The sequence below is a fragment of the Oncorhynchus mykiss genome, chromosome Y (assembly GCF_013265735.2).
Source record: "Oncorhynchus mykiss isolate Arlee chromosome Y, USDA_OmykA_1.1, whole genome shotgun sequence".
Classification (NCBI taxonomy): Eukaryota; Metazoa; Chordata; class Actinopteri; order Salmoniformes; family Salmonidae; genus Oncorhynchus; species Oncorhynchus mykiss.
Genome location: NC_048593.1, coordinates 15,132,428 through 15,152,562, shown reverse-complemented (window position 1 = coordinate 15,152,562; position 20,135 = coordinate 15,132,428). Strand labels below are relative to the sequence as shown.

The 20,135-nt window shown below is 43.7% G+C and overlaps 1 protein-coding gene and 1 long non-coding RNA gene across 4 annotated transcripts in view; one reads left to right on the top strand and one right to left on the bottom strand.

Moving 5' to 3' along the window:
• Positions 1-20,135, top strand: part of LOC110509703 (netrin receptor UNC5D) — a 319,330-nt gene that overhangs the window by 272,746 nt on the left and 26,449 nt on the right. For 2 of the 3 annotated variants that reach the window (XM_036967784.1, XM_036967782.1), the window contains 3 exons: positions 11,811-12,218; positions 12,827-12,914; positions 19,204-19,378. In XM_036967784.1, the coding sequence (XP_036823679.1) occupies positions 11,811-12,218; positions 12,827-12,914; positions 19,204-19,378 (671 nt within the window). The remainder of the gene's footprint in view (positions 1-11,810; positions 12,219-12,826; positions 12,915-19,203; positions 19,379-20,135) is intronic. The other variant, XM_036967783.1, reaches the window with a different exon arrangement.
• On the bottom strand, positions 815-3,275 carry LOC110509704. The gene is made up of 7 exons (XR_002471473.2): positions 2,733-3,275; positions 2,236-2,550; positions 1,934-2,096; positions 1,725-1,830; positions 1,538-1,624; positions 1,306-1,410; positions 815-1,168 (listed from the first exon to the last, which is right to left on the bottom strand). It is a non-coding gene; the product is annotated as an uncharacterized LOC110509704 (long non-coding RNA).

The window sequence follows — 20,135 nt, the reverse complement described above, 5'->3', positions numbered from 1 at the left end:
AGACCCTAGTTTGAGTCCAGACTGTATCACAACCGGCTGTGATTGGGAGTCCCATAGGGCGGCGCGCAATTGGCCCAGCGTCGTCCGGTTTAGGGTTTGGCTGAGGTAGGCCGTAATTGTAAATAAGAATTTATTAACTGTCTTGCCTAGTTAAAGGTTCAATAAATAAAACCATTTACCCAGCTTTGGTGCACAAGTTTGTCTATTCTTAGTAGCTTTAAGTCTCATGTAGTAGTCCAACTCACTAAGAAACACGTTGGAATCAAAGCTTAAAGTTTTAAAGAATCTCTCAATTATAACACACAAAAAATCTCATTAGCTCATTTCGCACTCTTGGCCATTAGCGGGGAGTTTTATGCAGATAGTTGTTGCTATGGAGGGGTGTTTGTTACACCTCTATTGCAGTGACAAGTACATGGAGGCACTTCCCGTTTGTCATGGTGAGGTGTTTTTAGCATCAGTTTCCATGGTGAAGAGATTGTGTTAAACAACTTCCTGGTCTCGATGACAACAATCACAATTTGTAAACAGGTGTGGACTAACAGTGAAATGCTTACTTTCAGGTCCTTCCCAACAATGTAGAGAAGGAAAATAATTATTTTTTATCTCACATTGCTCATTGGTACACCCTTGTGGTTGAATATATATGTATCTATTATAGGTCCAAGGATACAACAATGAATAATGTGGAACAAATAAATACCACCAAAGGATACCGTACAACTTACTATTATGAACACCCTGTGAAACAGCTGTGAAAACCAACCTGGCAATATTTAAGATTTTAATACAAACTTCAATATTTTTTGGCACTGTTGTGACATTTATTTTCACAGATTTTTGTACACTCACATGGCAATCAGACTAAAATACAGAATTCTGGTGTGTGGAATATTGAGGAGGTGGTTGCTGTGTGAGTTGGAGGTTCTGCCTGTCACTTGTTCTCAACAGGCAGCCAGTCTCAGAAGGGGGACTTGAAGAGGGAGACTGCAAAGTCCAGGCACTGCTGCTCTCTTTGTTCTGAGTGTTTGCAGTGCATCTGTGTATCTCACATTATGTAGAGCAAGGAAACTCTTAGCAGATAATGACAATAACAGTAGATGTAAATGAAAAGTTGGTTGGTAATGGAGGATCAGGTGGATCCACATCTGGGTGTTAGGCAGAACTCCTAGGGTAGGAGACAGACAAACACACAGGTTACACTTTACAGTGAGAACATGTGATAGATTAGTGCAGTGTTATAAATGGGAGACTTCAACACTTTTGTACATAATCAAACCCATTTCAATATCTTGCATTGCCTACCTCAAGCTGGTCCCCCTCCGGCTCAGGGCACAGAGAATCAGACTGATCCGAACTCACTGGTTCTGGTGGATGGGATACATCCTGGGGGGCTCGGCCAGTCTGGTCCTAAAGTCATTTGGAGAGGTAGATTTTTTTTAATATTCACCTTAACAGATGGTGACCCCAGCTAAGAGCAGCGAGGTTTCCCAGGTCTCACCTTCCTTTTGTCCTTCTTCCAAACCAAGTAACTTACCCGGATGTAGTAGCACTTGGTCCCCTTCTTGATTCTGTTCCAGTCGCTCTCCTGTTTCTCCTGCACCTTGTCGATGTTCAGTCTCACCTTGATTGATAACAGGAATAAATGCAATTACATTTCATATTACAAATACATCTCTTGGGAGGGCCAGAAAATAAATTAAACAGCAGACAATCATTTTTACCTAGTCAAACCTCCACATCCTTCTCAGCCCGTGCCTGAAGGTGGTCCTTGAAGGCGTTCTGATCTGGTTCAACAACTTCCACCACATCAGGTGGAGTTTCAGTGATCTGAAAGTAAGTTTGACAAAAAATAGCAACATCACTAAGTCAATCGCACATTTGAAAGACTACAGTATATGGAATAATTGTATATACAAATTGCATTGTTTACCTCAGTCAACTGCTGCGGTTCCCGTCCATAATCGGTGGAGGCCTGGAAGCTGTTGCTGTGTGCAAAGAGAATTACCTTCAGGTTGTTCTCCCACCCTTTCTGCTACCAATCAAGGGACTTGCCCATGGCAGTCTTGAGGCTCTAGTTGATCCATTCACCAAACCTGGAGGAGGGGGTAGGAAGCGATATCTATTGACAATGTAAGATATTGAAATATGTTTGATTATGTACAATGGAAAAACAAGACAAACTAATTGTAAAAAATAAATAATTGGTGACCGAATATAATATAAGATCCGTACCTTGTTCCAGTGTTCATGACCTCGGTCACTCAAGATGACCTCAGGAGAACCGTGTGTATAAGATGTCTGTCATCGCCTTGGAGGTGGCCTCGCCAGTTTTGTCTTTGATGGGTATCATACAAAACAAAAATCGATTTTTGGTTCCAAGCACCCTTTTTTAAGGGTTACAGAAGGGAATATAGAGTTAAGCACGTACTCCTCCTTTACTGACTTTAATGGGTATTGCCTCCATCCACTTGGTAAAGTGATCGGTTGCCATCAGACACCAGCTGTTGCCATGCCTAGATTTCGTGAAGTGTCCGATGAGGTCCACCCCTAACATTTAATGTGTTAGAGAGATGACTTTATTCTTACCCTTTTCTGTGTCATACAGAATGTAGATTTTCATATTTGTAAGGATACTGATACACACACAATAATATTGAACTCTGCTGTGGTCAAATAAAGCAACCATTACAAATGACTTATCAGGGCAACATTTTAATTGGGACACTTACCGATCATGTCACATGGTGAAACAACTTTGATGGGCTTCAATTCCGGTGCCACAGTCGTCGCCCTCTCAAACTTCTGACAGGCTAGAAAGGGTGCTGACCTTTAAGCAAAACATTTCAAATTGAAACATTGTGTGCTCTCTGATATAACATTAATTTAAATCATAATTTCAGATATAGAATGTGTTTCATAAACAAAAGGTTATTTCAATTGCCCAGCTGTCCACCTCCTTTACAATTCTCTGTCAGAATAAGTGTATGTTGATTTTGGCAATCATGCGCTTCACTCCAAAATGGCCAGCATGTATCTCAGTCAGCACGGCCCCCCTTCTCCTCCTTAGTAAAAATCACCCTCCTGTCTGGCTGGCCACCCTTCCCCCGTAGGTACGTTTGATTGTCCAACAAGTTGGAAGAGAAGAGTTGTTGAAATACTCAAGTCTAAGTACATTTGCACTGCTGTCTTTCTGTCGGTCTTCCACGCTCGGTCTGTCTAGCGAAGACACCTCGTTAAAGGGCATTTTGAATTACCATAATTGCTTACACCGATCCATTTAACTGGTCACGGTTAACTTATAGCTAGATACCTCAATATGACAGACATAACTATATCAGTGGAGGCTGATGAAGGGGGGAGAGCTCATAATAATGCCTGGAATGGAGTCAATGGATTGGTATGAACCACATGGAAATCACATTCCATTTACTCCAATACAAACATTATGAGCCATCCTCACCTCTGCCGCCCCCACTGAAGTATATGAATAACTAGCAACATGTAGATGACAAACTAGCTAGATGATAAATGGTTGTCCATAGTGTGGCGGTTTTGGCGCCATGATCTTGGTAAGGCAGGGTTTACGCATACAAACACCACCAGTCCACGTGAAGGGTTTACGTGGTTATTTTTTAATCAGGTACCAGCAGTTTTCCTGATGTACAAAACTCAAACAAAGTAAATACGTCGTCACCAGTGGAAGGTCCACCACTCTGCGTCTTTGGGGGTTCACTCCGTGTTGAAATCTTCAGTTCCCTTATTCCGGTAAACCTCCTTCTCCACCTTATGTTCAGTCGCTCCAATAGCCTCCTCCTCGTTCACCTGCTGGGGTCAAGGGACAGACCCAGAAAGCAAACCCAGGGCGCAGTTAAGTAGAGGCCCCTGATTGGTTTCACCTGTCTGCCGTTTAGTCTCTAATTACAGCTGGAGACAGGTGTGGCTGTTCTGCTGCAGTCTGGCAGTTTCCCCTGAGCTGTCCATAGTCCTGCCTCTGGGGAATACTTCCCATTGCTGTCCGTGGCCCTGGCAGTCAGAAAACACAGAAACCTCGCAGGCACATACCGCCCATCCACCATACAACCCCTGAAACTACTACATACCTTCCCCCTCAGCGTTGACTCTGTGGTCAGAGCGGTCAAAGAAAACATGGCATGCATACGGGACATGGCATCAGCATTACCATGTTTAGAACCCGAACGGTGGACGATCCGATAGTGGAACGGCTGCAGGCTGAGGAGCCACCAGCTTTAGTGTCCTTCTGCTTCATCCAGGTAAGGGGATCGTGATCTGTCATCAACACAAACTTGCAGCCCAGAACATATCATTTCAAGGACTTCAGAGCCCATTTGATTGCCAAACACTCTTTTTCCACTGTTGCATATTTGGTTTTACGGGGGATCAACTTACAGCTAATGTACATCACAGGATGTTCCTCTCCCTCCACTTCTTGCGAGAGTACAGCTCCAATTCCAGTGTCCGATGCATCTGTCTGTACAATCAGAGGTTTCTAGAAACCTCTGATTGAATACAACACAGGCCATGCATAAGGCCGTTTTCAATTTCTGAAATGCCTCTTCGGCCGCAGTGTTCCACAGTACCATGGCAAGTTTGGCCTTCCGGGTCAGGTCACACAGGGGTCCTGCAATGATTGATCAAACGTCTGTAACAACCAGTTATTCCCAGGAAAGCCCTTACCTGTTTCTTGTTCACTGGTTGAGGCCAATCCTGGATCGCAGCAACCTTCTTCTCTTGTGGTTTGATCAACCCTAGCCCTATGGAATAGCCCAGATTCTTGCTTCACTTACCCCCAGCATGCATTTTTTGGGGTTGGCTGTGAGTCCTGCTTGTCGAAGGTCGTTAGTACACTGTTAGTCGTATTAGGTGCTCTTCCCACGTGACTGTGGATTATCACATCGTCCAGCTAGGCTGCAGCATAGGATTGATGTGGCCGCAAATTGCGGTCCATCAGACTTTGACACATTGCAGGGGCTCCATGAAGTCCAAAGGGCAGTCTCACATATTGGAACAGCCCGTCTGGAGTGGAGAATGCCGTCTTCTCAAGAGCTGCCGGGGTCAGAGGAACCTGACAATACCCCTTGGTTAGATCAAGTGTACTGATGAACCGGGCATTTCCCAGTCTTTCAATCAACTCTTCTATTTTCGGCATGGGATAAGCATCAAATTCCAAAATAGCATTCAACTTATGGAAGTCATTACAGAATCGTTGTTGTTGTTGCCTACCCATCACCACCTGAGGGTGTCCCATCAGGAAGTCCAGGATCCAGTTGTAGGTGTTCAGTCTCAGGGTCCTTAGCTTAGTGATGAGTGGAGAGCACTATGGTGTTGAACGCTGAGCTGTAAACAATAAACAGCATTCTCACATAGGTTTTCCTTTTGCAAAGTGGAAAAGAGAAGTGTGGAGTGCAATAGAGATTGCGTCATCTGTGGATCTGTTGGGGCGATATGCAAATTGGAGTGGATCCAATGTGTCTGGGATGATGGCGTTGATGTAAGCCATGACCAGACTTTCAAAGCATTTCATGGCTACAGATGTGAGTGCTATGGGCCGATAGTAATTTAGACAAGTTACTTTGGCGTTCTTGGGCACAGGGACTTGACATTTTCATCATGTTCTTGAAGTTTTCCGTATTGACTGACCATGTCTTAAAGTAATGATGGACTGTCGTTTCTCTTTGCTTATTTGAGATGTTCTTGCCGTAATATGGACTTGGTCTTTTACCAAATAGGGATATCTTCTGTATATCAACCCTACCTTGTCACAACACAACTGATTGGCTCAAACGCATTTACTTTTAACTTCTCTAGGGTAGGGGGCAGCATTCGGAATTTTGGATGAAAAGCATGCCCAAATTAAACGGCCTGCTACTCGGGCCCAGAAGAGATGATATGCGTATAACTGGTAAATTTGGATAGAAAACACTCTAAAGTTCCCAAAACCGTTAAAATAGTGTCTGTGAGTATAACAGAACTGATTTGGCAGGTGAAAACCTGAGTATAATCCATTCAGGAAGTAGTTTTTTTTGCTGGTTTTGTAGTTTTCTATTCAATGCCATTACAGTATCCATTGACTTAGGACTCAAATTGCAGTTCCTATGCCTTCCACTAGATGTCAACAGTCTTTAGAAATTGTTTCAGGCTTGTATTCTGATAAATGAGGGAGTAGGACCAGTCTAAATGAGTGGACCCTGACATGTCACAGAGCATTTTCATGCGCAATCCCGAGAGAGTGTATTTCTTGTTTACCTTTTATATTGACAAGTTATTGTCCGGTTGAAATATTATAGACCATTTAGGCTAAAAAACAACCTGAGGATTGAATATAAACATCTTTGACATGTTTCTATGAACTTTACGGATACAATTAGGATTTTTTTGTCTGCCTGTTTTGACTGTGTTTGAGCTTGTGGATTACTGAAGAAAACGTGCAAACAAAATGGAGGTTTTTGGATATAAAGAGACTATCGAACAAAAGGAACATTTATTAAATGAATGTCTTCTGAGTGCAACCATATGAAGATCATCAAATGTAAGGGATTAATTTTTTCTCTATTTCTGAGTTTTGTAACTCTTCTGCTTGGCTGGTTACTGTTTGTAATGATTTGTCAACTGGGCTATGTTCTCAAATAATCGTAAGGTATGCTGTCGCCGTAAAGCACTTTTTAAATCTGACACCGTGGTTGGATTCACAAGAAGTTAATCTTTAAACCTATGTAAAATATGTTTTGTTTTCTGAATTTTTATAATGAGTATTTCTGGATTTGAATTTGGCGCTCTGCAATCTCACTGGATGTTGGCCAGATGGGACACTAGCATCCCACATACCCTAGAGAGGTTAACAAGGCACACCCTTTCACACGTACCTTCACACAGGTGTGAACATTCTACAGTGGTCCCTGAAGCGTACGATCACACCCGGCCAGTTTCGAATGACGCAACAATCAGCATTTGAGCGGCCACTCTGTTTTTTCAGAAACTATTTACACAAACACAGACTTCCCCATTAAGCTGGTTGAGAGAATGCCAATAATGTGCAAAGCTGTCATCAAAGCAAAGGGTGGCTATTTGAAGAATCTCAAATATAAAATATATTTTGGTTTGCTTAACACTTTTGGGCACTACATGATTCCATGTGTTATTTCATAGTTCTTCACTGTCTTCACTATTATTCTACAATGTAGAAAATAGTAAAAAAAATAGTAGAAGTAGTAGAAGACTGAAAATGAACAAAAAATGACATAGAAACACTGGATTTTCAGTTATATTTTTTTATTATTTAAAAAAATATATATTATTTTTCTCCCCCTTTTTTCTCCCCAATTTCGTAGTATCCAATTGTTAGTAGTTACTGTCTTGTCTCATCGCTACAACTCCCGTATGGGCTCGGGAGAGACGAAGGTTGAGAGTCATGCGTCCTCCGAAACACAACCCAACCAAGCCGCACTGCTTCTTACCACAGCGCGCATGCAACCTGGAAGCCAGCCGCACCAATGTGTCAGAGGAAGCACTATGCACCTAGCGACAGGCAGCAAGATGTATAAAAATCTCCACTGTTGAAAACTAAATGTTGGTCTTAAAGAAATGTGAGATCGTGTCTAGATGCTTTTTATAGTGGAGATCAAGTTTATAAATTGCCTCGCTGGGCTGATGAGACAGTGGATTGCGCAGTCAGATGGAACAGAGTAAATAGGCATTTCAATGTCTTAGATTTAGCCGGTGGTAACTTGTGGAATAGACACCGGCTGGAATGTTCAAAAAAGTTACGATCACCACAAAAAAACAGGAGCCTGTAAAACGGCCACTATACACTGAGTCTACAAAACACAACACCTTCCTAATATTGAGTTGCACTCCCTTTTTCCATTAGAACAGCCTCAATTCGTTGGGGGCATGGAATCTACTTGGTGTCGAAAGCATTCCACAGGGATGCTGGCTAATGTTGACTCCAATGCTTCCCACCGGTGACACTTCCCACAAGTGTCAAGTTGGCTGGATGTGCTTTAGGTGGTGGACCATTCTTGATACACACAGGAAACTGTTGAGCATGAAAAACGTAGCAGAATTGCAGTTCTTGACACAATCAAACTGGTGTGCCTGGCACCTACTCCCATACCCCATTCAAAGGCACTTAAATATTTTGTCTACTGCACCACTCGGGAGGCCATGTCCCTTAATGTTGATGATGTGGTTGTTACTGACAAGGAGCACATGGCTGAGCTCTTTAATCACCACTTCATTAAGTCAGGATTCCTATTTGAATCAGCCATGCCTCATTGTCCGCCCAACATTTCCTCATCACCATCACCCTTCTAATGCGACTAGCCCCGATGCTCCTCCCTCTTATTCCCCTGCTCCGCTACAAAGTTTCTCCCTACAGGCGGTCACTGAGTCGGAGGTGCTAAAGAAGCACCTTAAACTTGACCCCCAAAAAAACATCTGGGTCAGATAGTTTACATCCTTTCTTCTTTGAGGTTTCAGCCCTTATCATCGCTAAGCCTATCTCTGACCTTTTTAACCCGTCTCTTCTCTCTGGGGAGGTTCCCATTGCTTGGAAGGCAGCCACAGTGCATCCGTTATTTAAAGGGGGAGATTAAACTGATCCTAACTGTTCTTGGCCCATTTCTATTTTGCCCTGTTTATCAAAAGTGTTGAAAAAAAACCTCAATAATCAACTGACTGGCTTTATTGATGTTTATAGTATTCTCTCTGGTATGCAATCTGGTTTCTGCTCAGGTTATGGATGTATCACTGCAACCTTATAGGTCCTAAGTGATGTCACTATTGCCCTTGATTCTAAGCAATGTTGTGCTGCTGTTTTTATTGACTTGGCCAAAGCTTCTGATACGGTAAACCATTCCATTCTTGTGGGCCGGCTAATGAGTATTGGTGTTTCTGAGATGTTTGGCCTAGTTTGCTAACTACCTCTCTCAAAGAGTGCAGTGTATGAAGTTAGAACATCTGCTGTCTCAGCCACTGCCTGTCACCAAGGGAGTGGCTCAAGGCTCGATCCTAGGCCCCACGCTCTTCTCAATTTACATCAACAACATAGCTCAGGCAGTAGGAAGCTCTCATCCATTTATATGCAGATGATACAGCTGGCCCCTCCCCGGATTTTGTGTTAAACGCTCTACAACAACGCTTTCTTAGTGTCCAACAAGCTTTCTCTGCCCTTAACCTTGTTCTGAACCCCTCCAAAACAAAGGTCATGTGGTTTGGTAAGAAGAATGCCCCTCTCCCCACAGGTGTGATTACTACTTTTGAGGGTTTAGAGCTTGAGGAAGTCACCTCATACATGTACTTGGGAGTATGGCTAGATGGTACACTGTTCTTCTCTCAGCACATATCAAAGCTGCAGGCTAAGGTTAAATCTAGACTTGGTTTCCTCTATCGTAATTGCTCCTCTTTCACCTCAGCTGCCAAACTAACCCTGATTCACATGACCATCCCACCCATGCTAGGTTACGGAGATGTTCTTTACCATACGGCCGTCTTATAGGACACATCACTGCACTCTATACTCCTCTGTAAACGGGTTATCTCTGTATACCCGTTGCAAGAGCCATTGGTTTATGCTTATTTATAAAACCCTCTTAAGGCCTCACTCACCCTCACTCACACTATCTGAGATATCTACTGCAGCTCTCATCCTCCATATACAATACCCGTTCTGGTGGTCACATTGTGTTAAAGGGCCGCAAAGCACACACATCACTGGGTTGCTCCTCTTTTCAGTTTGCTGCAGCTAGCCACTGGAACGAGCTGCAAAAAACACACCATCTCTTCATTCAAACACTCAATCATGGACATTCTTACTGACAGTGGTGGCTGCTTCACGTGATGTATAGTTGTCTCTACCTTCTTGCCTTTGTGCTGTTGTCTGTGCCCAATAATGTTTGTATCATGTTTTGTGCTTCTACCATGTGCTACTGCCATGTTGTGTTGCTACCAGGCTGTGTTGTCATGTGTTGCTGCCATGCTATGTTGTTGTCTTAAGTCTCTCTTTGTGTATTGTTGTGGTTTCTCTCTTGTTGTCACGTCCTGACCATAGAAAGCCTTTATTTTCTATGGTAGAGTAGGTCAGGGCGTGACTAGGGGTTAGTCTAGTTTATTATTTCTATGTGGGGTTCTAGGGTTGTTTTTCTATGTTGGTGTTTGTGTATGATTCCCAATTAGAGGCAGCTGGTAATCGTTGTCTCTAATTGGGGATCATATTTACGTAGCTGTTTTTCTCACCTGTGGTTATGGGATATTGTTTTGAGTTAGTGCACGTAGCATCTCTGTCGTCACGGTTCGTTGTTAGTTTATTTGTTTTATGTTTTTGTTCCGTTTCACTTTATCATTATGTGGAACTCAACATACGCTGTGCCTTGGTCCGACATTCATTATAACGAACGTGACACTTGTTGTGATGTGGGTTTTGTCCTATATATGTATATATATTTTTTTTATCCTATCCCTTTTGCCTCTTGGTAGGCCGTCATTGTAAATAAGAATTTGTTCTTAACTGACTTACCTAGTTAAATAAAGGTTAAATCTATTGAAAAAAAAAAATTAACAGATGACATCAATAAGGTATCATAGCTTTCACCTGGATTCCAGCGCCATTCTTCTTTCAGGCAAGCCAATATCAGAACTGTGTCCAATGCCGCTAGTAGCACAGTACACCAACCATGGGTAACCAATAGTTGGCATGCTGCTGTCAGCTACCCCCACAAAAATACTATAGTATACTATGGTATTAAAACCCATGTTGAAGTGTTGTATACACAACCAGTCTGTTAAGCAGATGTGTTTTCTTGGGTTTTCTGGGACAGTATCTGAAACCTCTGGACCTTCTCTTTCCAGGGCTCTCTTTCTTAAATCTCAGTCCTATAGTATCGAGCTCCAAACATCCGCCTGATACGATAGATTACGTTTTCCATATGCTACATATCCTTTGTCATGAACACAGAGATTCAGCTGCATTGATCCAAAACATTTTGTATTATTTTTATTATTTCACCTTTATTTAACCAGGTAGGCCAGTTGAGAACAAGTTCTCATTTATAACTGCGACCTGGCCAAGATAAAGCAAAGCAGTGCGACAAAAACAACACAGAGTTACACGTGGTATAAACAAACGTACAGTCAATAACACAATAGAAACATCTGTATACAGTGTGTGCAAATTAAAAAGGGGTTAAGGCAATAAATAGGCCAATAGTGGTGAAGTAATTACAATTTAGCAATTTACAGTGGTGTGATATATGTGCCGATGAGGATGTGCTAGTAGAAATACTGGTGTGCAAAAGAGCAGAAAAACAAATATGGGCATGAGGTAGGTGTGTTGGATGGGCTATTTACTGACGGTCTGTGTACAGCTGCAGCGATCGGTAAGCTGCTCTGACAGCTGACGCTTAAAGTTAGCGAGGGAGATATGTCTCCAACTTCAGTGATTTTTGCAATTTGTTCCATTCATTGTCAGCAGAGAACTGGAAGAAAAGGCTGCCAAATGAGGTGTTGGCTTTGGAAACAGAACATCTCCGTTATACTATGTACACTATATTTTTTGTTTAGTTTAGTTTTTAGTTACACTTTTTAGTTACACTTTATTGCAATTTAAGATTATATTTATTAGTCAATCCAGTCCTTTCAGAGCCACTGGGGGACATCAGTGATGATAGCTAGGAATCAGTTTGTGACTAATCACATTGTCCATATCTTTTTGTCTGTCAGTTAACTAATCAACCAACCAATCATCCAACAAATAAATTAACCAATCAATCAATCATGTATTCTCTCTTTTCCAGGCAACCCCCTGTTGATCAACTCATCCCAGCAGCCGGACCTAACGGTGTCACGGACCTACACCAGCCCCATCTGCTTCCAGGACTCAATGGATAAAGAACTCATATCTCAGGAGCCTTCGCTCTTCGACCCCCTGCCCGACCTCAAGGTCAAAGTTCACTCCTCTTTCATGGTGTCCCTGGGCGTGTCAGAGAGGGGGGCCGAGTACCACATCCAGAAAGCCCACCCCCAGACCTTCCCCCGGGGACTGGCGCCCGACTACAGCGGTGTGGGTTTGGAGGGGACGCTGAGAGGAAGGAGGGAGAAGACCCTCATCGGCCCCCTTGCCCCGTCTACGCCATCCAGGCCCCCACTCAGGACGGCCGGGGTGTTCGGACACGCGGGAGGGAGGCTGGTGGTGCCCAATACAGGTGAGGGTTGTGGTTTGTAAAGGCAATGTACCACACACATGTACACATGCAAACGCAAGCGTGCACATACACAGGCATGGAGGCTTCCACACACACAGGTCCACATACCACATACATAGAGGCACACACACGCACAGAGGAGAGGATCACAAGATGCATACATACACGCGTGCGCACGTACGCACACACACTGCTGGGTGTCAGGTCTATTTAGTGCAGGTGACAGTCAGAGAGGCCAGTCAGGGTCTCTGGGGCTCTCAAATCAATGTTGCCAACAGTGTACCACACACACACACACTACCACCAACACTGGAGCCCACAAACAATTCCTAGAGTGCTAATCTAACTTGCCAGTAGATTAAAGTGTCACAAAGGACAGGAGACAGCTGTGTGTGTGTGTGTGTGTGTGTGTGTGTGTGTGTGTGTGTGTGTGTGTGTGTGTGTGTGTGTGTGTGTGTGTGTGTGTGTGTGTGTGTGTGTGTGTGTGTGTGTGTGTGTGTGTGTGTGTGCGTGTGTGCGCGTGCGTGCGTGCACATATGTGTGCAAGCGTGTGCGTGTGTCTCGTGATAATCTCCTCTGTTCCTCTCTCTTTCTCTCGCTGTCTGTAGGCGTGAGTCTGTTGGTGCCCCATGGGGGGATAGCTGTGGACACTACCTGGGAAATGTACATGGTCATCAACCAGGAGGACAGCAGCAGGTATAACACGACACACAGATATGGCACAGAGAATCAGGCTGCCTGCCTCCCTCCCTACCTCTTATCGCTCTCTCTTTCATTCTACCACTTCATCTCACTCCATCTCTCATCCTGTTTTCCATATTTCTCACACTCTCTCTCCCACTTATTTACACCCACACGCACGGGTGTATGCAAGCTCACTCACTCACTCACTCACTCACTCACTCACTCACTCACTCACTCACTCACTCACTCACTCACTCACTCACTGTCACAGACACACACACACACACACACACACATTCCAACATACAAACACACACACACAAACACACCCACATATAGTGGTTCCTCAATTAGAAGTTGCTTCATACTATGGTATAGGATGCGGTGTGCTGTGGTATGGTACAGTGTGTTACAGTGCTTACCGTTAATGCCCACCAGAGGGCATCTTTGAGAACATCTACACTTCATGATTACAATTTAATTCTATATTTCATTGTAGGCCGATAGGAAGAAAAAAAGGAAGAAGGTCAAGCAAGCCCGAATTTCAATATTGGCAGAATATTGTATGAAATACAATTGGGCATTTAAATGCAATTCAATCTGGTAGTTTCAATTCAAATGTGACTCGTTCCGTTCTCTATTCTCTTGTTGATATAATATCCTGGACTTTATGATTATTTACATTCTCCGGTTCACAGCACTGTATTGGTTTTGACTGACAGCTGTTATAATCTTGAGCTCCGCACGCGACTAGAAGATGCCCCTATCCCTCCCGCTAATTGGGCTTTTGCACATTTGTAGTCTGAATCAGGGAAATGCTGTAAATCGATAGTAGTCGATGTGTTTTGACCTTAGAGTTGAATGCGATTATTTTAGTTTTAAAGCCACCAGATGCTTCTTTCTATTGTTGTTATTTATTCGGTAATGAGTTAAGCACACAGACTCAGCCATAAATTAGTGAGTCTGTGTGCCTGCTTGAGTGGATGAGCTGAACTCTTCAGAAACCAACGACAAAGTTACTATTGAAGGCTTGGCCTATTTAGAAGGCTATTTTGCATGTTTTAATTGGTTCAGATAGAATCTAGATTCGGGCCTACTACCAATTAAACCAATTTATTTATTTCTCTGTGCCCCTCACTGCATCTAGACCCGAATTGTCTGCTTTATATGAGGCTTTCATTTAGCAAGGTCATAAAAAACACGATACTAAGATAAGGTATTTCAAAAGAACAGAATAGCATGTTTTGAGTTTTATTTATCTGTGCTTAGTAGCCGAGGCTATATGGCTGCGCCATTCTTCATCCTTACCATTCAGTTAATTCAAATGCAATGTTTACAATGATCCGTTTCTGTCTGGTTTCTATCTACCCATTCATCAATTCATCAAGAGACACATTAGCGCCTGGGTAGAAATGATTTACACCGAACCTAAAAGCATAACCAGCATTCTAACTCCCCCTTGCGGTGACGCAATATACCGTACTATATACCATAATATACCTCAATGCACTGCGGCGTAACCTGGAAACTTTTAATTCAGGAACCACTATATACACCGCCCAGCATGCAGCCTTAGCTCATCTTGCACACTCTACAGGGGAGGACTTGATGTGTCAGGAAGAGGCTGGCAGTTGCAGACACGGCCCTGCAGATTGCAGCATAGCCCTGAGCGACTGGCTCAGCAACTGGCTCAGCCCCCTCCTTCCTGTGTGACTAGTTAAGGCTGTGAATGTTAAAGTCTTCAGTGTTAAGGGTATCTGCCATCATTTGTCAGATAGAACAAGACAGACTCTAGGTAACTATTGCCTGCTATGGAGAGCCCATTGCCATGACTTAGCTGTCAAGACTTTCACAAGGCTATTACTCAAGGCGAAAATGGCAAGACAGTTAAAAGACATTCACAAGAAATGTAATACTGTTGACTTTTCTCTGAGAGGCTTCAAGAAGTTATCTCACCACCATGAGTCAGTCTTTTTGGATCATTTTGTTTGTGATTGCTTTGCAGACCAAAAATGTGTAATATCTCGAACACATCTGGATGAAACCATCCCAAAAACGTATCACCCACCCCTGACAACCTGGTTAACAGGTTGGCCCCATCAATGAAATTACATTTCGACTTCTCAAGGAGTTTAAATATGTGACATTGATTGTCAAATGTGTCAAATGTGGCTGTAATCCATGTCATCCCTCCTCCCTCGTCCACCTCCCTCCTCCTCAGAGCACCCCAGAGGCTTCTGGGTAGCGAGGGTAAAGATAAGGATCAAAGGTCACCTATAGTTTACGCCTCAGAGCTTAGGGGTGGACTGCCTGTGTCTGTCCCGTGAGGTGTGCGCTACTCTAAACACTCCTTGATCTCCCTGAGCCCACACCTTTAGGTTTCTGCCTGGTCCCGATAACGTTGTTTTCTGTTTACTTCCTGCCTGGCATTAGAGGGAGTCTGGAGGGCAGCGCACCATTGAGCTGTCAATCAGAGTCTTTTGACAAGCGCATAGAGAGACCCTGGGAGAAATTAAATGTTTTCCTCCTATTCAGACTTCAGGACGAATCCAACTACCTGAGGCGGTTTGGCGGTGGATCTCCACTTGGCTGCAGGATAGGAATCGATCAGCTCAGCCTTGGTGGCTCCAGGGCTGCCGTATGGAGACGGAGATGAGAGGCTTTTCCTCACTAGGGAAGTCTTCACACTGCAGTCTAGAGGTCTTGGTGGGGGTTATTAGATATTACTGAGAGATCAGGAGAACAGTTAACCGTCTAAGTTAGCGGTGTTGAGTTGGGGAGCCTTATGCTGAACAAACACAGAAAAGTGTGTCCGTTCTTCAGTGTTTTTAATGTCACGTGCTTGTAACAGAGGCAGTTCCTGGCGCTAGCCTCATCTAATGTGTTAAAGCCTTGGCTTCGACTCAGCGAGCTAACGAGGTCTTGTTGTGCACTGAAAAGCTTGAAACTCCGTAGGGAACAGTATCCAAGGTTGTTACAATGTTTTTTTTCTAAATGAAACAATAAAATCCCCACGGGGTGTTAGTGCCTTGAAGTGCAGTTATTGTTTGATCCTTGTCAGGCCATCACGGTATAGCCTGTGGCCTTAACACGAGGTCAGGAGATCTCTGTAGAGATCCGATCAGTGACCAAGTGTGAATGAGAGATCGAGTGGAAGGGAGTGAAAAGGGAAAGTGTGGCTGACGAAGAATGATAGTGTGAGAGGGAGACTGCGAGGTTGTTAGGGGGAGTTGCAATAGAGGGATGAACGATCGAGAGTGAGAGAAGGAGTGTTGATTAGGGCTTACTTCCGGTGGCCTTCAGTCAAACCTCTCTCTGTTTGCAATCATGTTACTATTCACTTGACCTTTTTATCTTGTTTACGGAGCTAATTTATGCGTAGACAAATGGTCGTCTATTTGTTAGCATGTTTTCAGAATAAGAGTTTCGGTGGATCATAGAATATCATTCAGCATCACAATGCCAGTCAAAGCATTCCAACATGAAAACACTCCAATCCATTATTAAAACATCAACAACCCAAAGTCACCCTACCTGATCCACCTCTCAAACTAATTCCATTGAACAAATCATTTCAATTTGTTCCCGAGATACTCAAGACAGAACCATGAAACATTTCTAGTTTTTCATCTTGTCATCATGTTTTCTATTCTCCTCTCTTCAGGCTAATTATCAGAGTCTGATCTGCAGGTAACCTTGATGTTCCTCTAACAAGTGGGCCTAATTACCATAGCGCACAAAGAGACACACATATATACACTGCTCAAAAAAATAAAGGGAACACTTAAACAACACAATGTAACTCCAAGTCAATCACACTTCTGTGAAATCAAACTGTCCACTTAGGAAGCAACACTGATTGACAATAAATTTCACATGCTGTTGTGCAAATGGAATAGACAAACAGGTGGAAATTATAGGCAATTAGCAAGACACCCCCAATAAAGGAGTGGTTCTACAGGTGATAACCACAGACCACTTCTCAGTTCCTATGCTTCCTGTCTGATGTTTTGGTCACTTTTGAATGCTGGCGGTGCTTTCACTCTAGTGGTAGCATGAGACGGAGTCTACAACCCACACAAGTGGCTCAGGTAGTGCAGCTCATCCAGGATGGCACATCAATGCGAGCTGTGGCAAGAAGGTTTGCTGTGTCTGTCAGCGTAGTGTCCAGAGCATGGAGGAGCTACCAGGAGATAGGCCAGTACATCAGGAGACGTGGAGGAGGCCGTAGGAGGGCAACAACCCAGCAGCAGGACCGCTACCTCCGCCTTTGTGCAAGGAGGAGCACTGCCAGAGCCCTGCAAAATGACCTCCAGCAGGCCATAAATGTGCATGTGTCTGCTCAAACGGTCAGAAACAGACTCCATGAGGGTGGTATGAGGGCCCGACGTCCACATGGGGGGGTTGTGCTTACAGCCCAACACTGCAGGACGTTTTTCATTTGCCAGAGAACACCAAGATTGGCAAATTCGCCACTGTGCTCTTCACAGATGAAAGCAGGTTCACACTGAGCACATGTGACAGACGTGACAGTCTGGAGACGCCATTGAGAACGTTCTGCTGCCTGCAACATCCTCCAGCATGACTGGTTTGGCGGTGGGTCAGTCATGGTGTGGGGTGGCATTTCTTTGGGGGGGCCGCACCGTCCTCCATGTGCTCGCCAGAGGTAGCCTGACTGCCATTAGGTACCGAGATGAGATCCTCAGACCCCTTGTGAGACCATATGCTGGTGCGGTTGGCCCTGGGTTCCTCCTAATGCAAGACAATGCTAGACCTCATGTGGCTGGAGTGTGTCAGCAGTTCCTGCAAGAGGAAGGCATTGATGCTATGGACTGGCCCGCCCGTTCCCCAGACCTGAATCCAATTGAGCACATCTGGAACATCATGTCTCGCTCCATCCACCAACGCCACGTTGCACCACAGACTGTCCAGGAGTTGGCGGATGCTTTAGTCCAGGTCTGGGAGGAGATCCCTCAGGAGACCACCCGCCACCTCATCAGGAGCATGCCCAGGCGTTGTAGGGAGGTCATACAGGCACGTGGAGGCCACACACACTACTGAGCCTCGTTTTGACTTGTTTTAAGGACATTACATCAAAGTTGGATCAGCCTGTTGTGTGGTTTTCCACTTTAATTTTGAGTGTGACTCCAAATCCAGACCTCCATGGGTTGATAGAGTTGATTTCCAATGATATTTTTTGTGTGATTTTGTTGTCAGCACATTCAACTATGTAAAGAAAAAAGTATTTAATAAGAATATTTCATTCATTCAGATCTAGGACGTGTTATTTTAGTGTTCCCTTAATTTTTTTGAGCAGTGTATATACATATATATATATATATATATATATATACACAGACAAACAAACAAACATACACACAAACATGCGTGCTCACATGAACACACATACATGCAGCACAGCTGCAGGCTTTCACCACTGTTGGCTTATTTATTCTGTATTTTTAGACGAGAGATCATAACCAATGTTATGCTGCTGATTGCTTTCATTTGAACAATGGAGACACATTTAACACAATAGGCACTGATAATTATCTGAAAAATAAATAACGATAAAGCAGAGTGAAAATCCTGTGGCGAGGTTGATCTCACTTTGTTCACCCCATATCGTGTTCAACTGATGTTTCAGAAAACAATATAACACAGGCATATGCTTGCATATGTTTTTATTCTCCGTTGATGGTTAGCCTACCCTACACAGTAGAATGCTAGCCTACTTGTTTCCTCCTAAAAGAAAAAAGGTTGTGTACCCAAACAGACCTATTCCAGCCAGTCAGTATTTGGATGTTTGTGATGTTTCACTCAACACCAACCAACAGTGGTCCTGATCCCTTCGTTAGAGTGTCCAGTTAATCAGTTTAGCGGAAATCACTCCTCTGACTCTGCCTCTGGTCGCTAGTCGGACCTGTCACTCAGGCTTAGGCGGGGGGGGGGGGGCAGCTTGGCCCTGTGACAGCAGGGGATAGCAGGGCCATTCTACCCACAGTGAGATTGACCCCCAGGACTGACGGTTGAGGCTCAAATAGTACGAAGTCAAGCAGACATCACTTTTCATTGAGCGCTGGGCTGTAAAAAATATGTGTAGTAGTGCAGGCCCTTTTGGACTCATGGCAGCCTCATCAAAGTTTCTGTGTTCGCAAGAATGGGCCAATGTTTCTTTTTCCCCTCTTGCTCTTGCTCATGTAAAGCCCACTGTTTAAGAAACATGCCCTATTCATGTACGCTGTCTGTGGAGAGTTTGGAGTCTAAACCCATCCTGATGTTTTTGTATGTGTGTTTTCAGCAGCACACTATCAGAAGAGAGACAGGAGGTCCTGCTGAGTCCAGAGGTCACGTACGGTCCGCTGGGCCTTGACCTCTCCTGTCCCGTCGCCATGACGATATCCCACTGCGCTGAGGTTGCCGCCGATAACTGGAGCATCCGCCTCAAGAGGCAGACACAGGATAACAAGTGGGAGGTGAGATTATCCTGAAAACATTTCAGAACATTAAGAGGAACAGTGTGGCATTTTCTCTCTCAGAACCTAACTGTGTAAAAGACTCTGTATAATTCACAATTGATATTGTAACTTTCCTTTTATAATATCCATGAGTTTATGTAACCTGAGTTCAAGTAAACAACATTCAAATGCGTTCCAGACGATGCAAATGCCTGCCACTGTAATCAAATCAAATTAAAACTGGCCCAGATTATTTTTTTTATTTGACCTTTATTTTACCAGGCAAATCAGTAAGGAACAAATTCTTATTTTCAATGATGGCCTAGGAACAGTGAGTTAACTGCCTTGTTCAGGGGCAGAACGACAGATTTTTACCTTGTCAGCTCGGTGATTCGGTTATTTTCTACAACTTTGCTTTCTTCGTGGGCCATTAATGTGCAAGGAAAATGTCACCAAATATGCTCACATCCAATGAAACATTTCCATATGCTAGATTGAGATAAGTTGATTTCGATTTCTTTGTTCCTTACAAAAAAGCAGGAATGTTCAGTGTTCACCTTGTCTTTTTCCCTAAAACTGAGAATAAGATTCAATCACATAATCTAAATTCCACATATTCTGTTCTTCATACTGACTTCTCAACCTCTATTCCACTGAGGTTCATTGAGCTGCCAGTTAAGAGGAACTATTTCACTCACTCATGTTAGCATGGACTTCTTTGAAAAGTAGTGAAAGCTCAAGTCCAACCTCTCAACAAAAAAAAACTCTGCCTCTT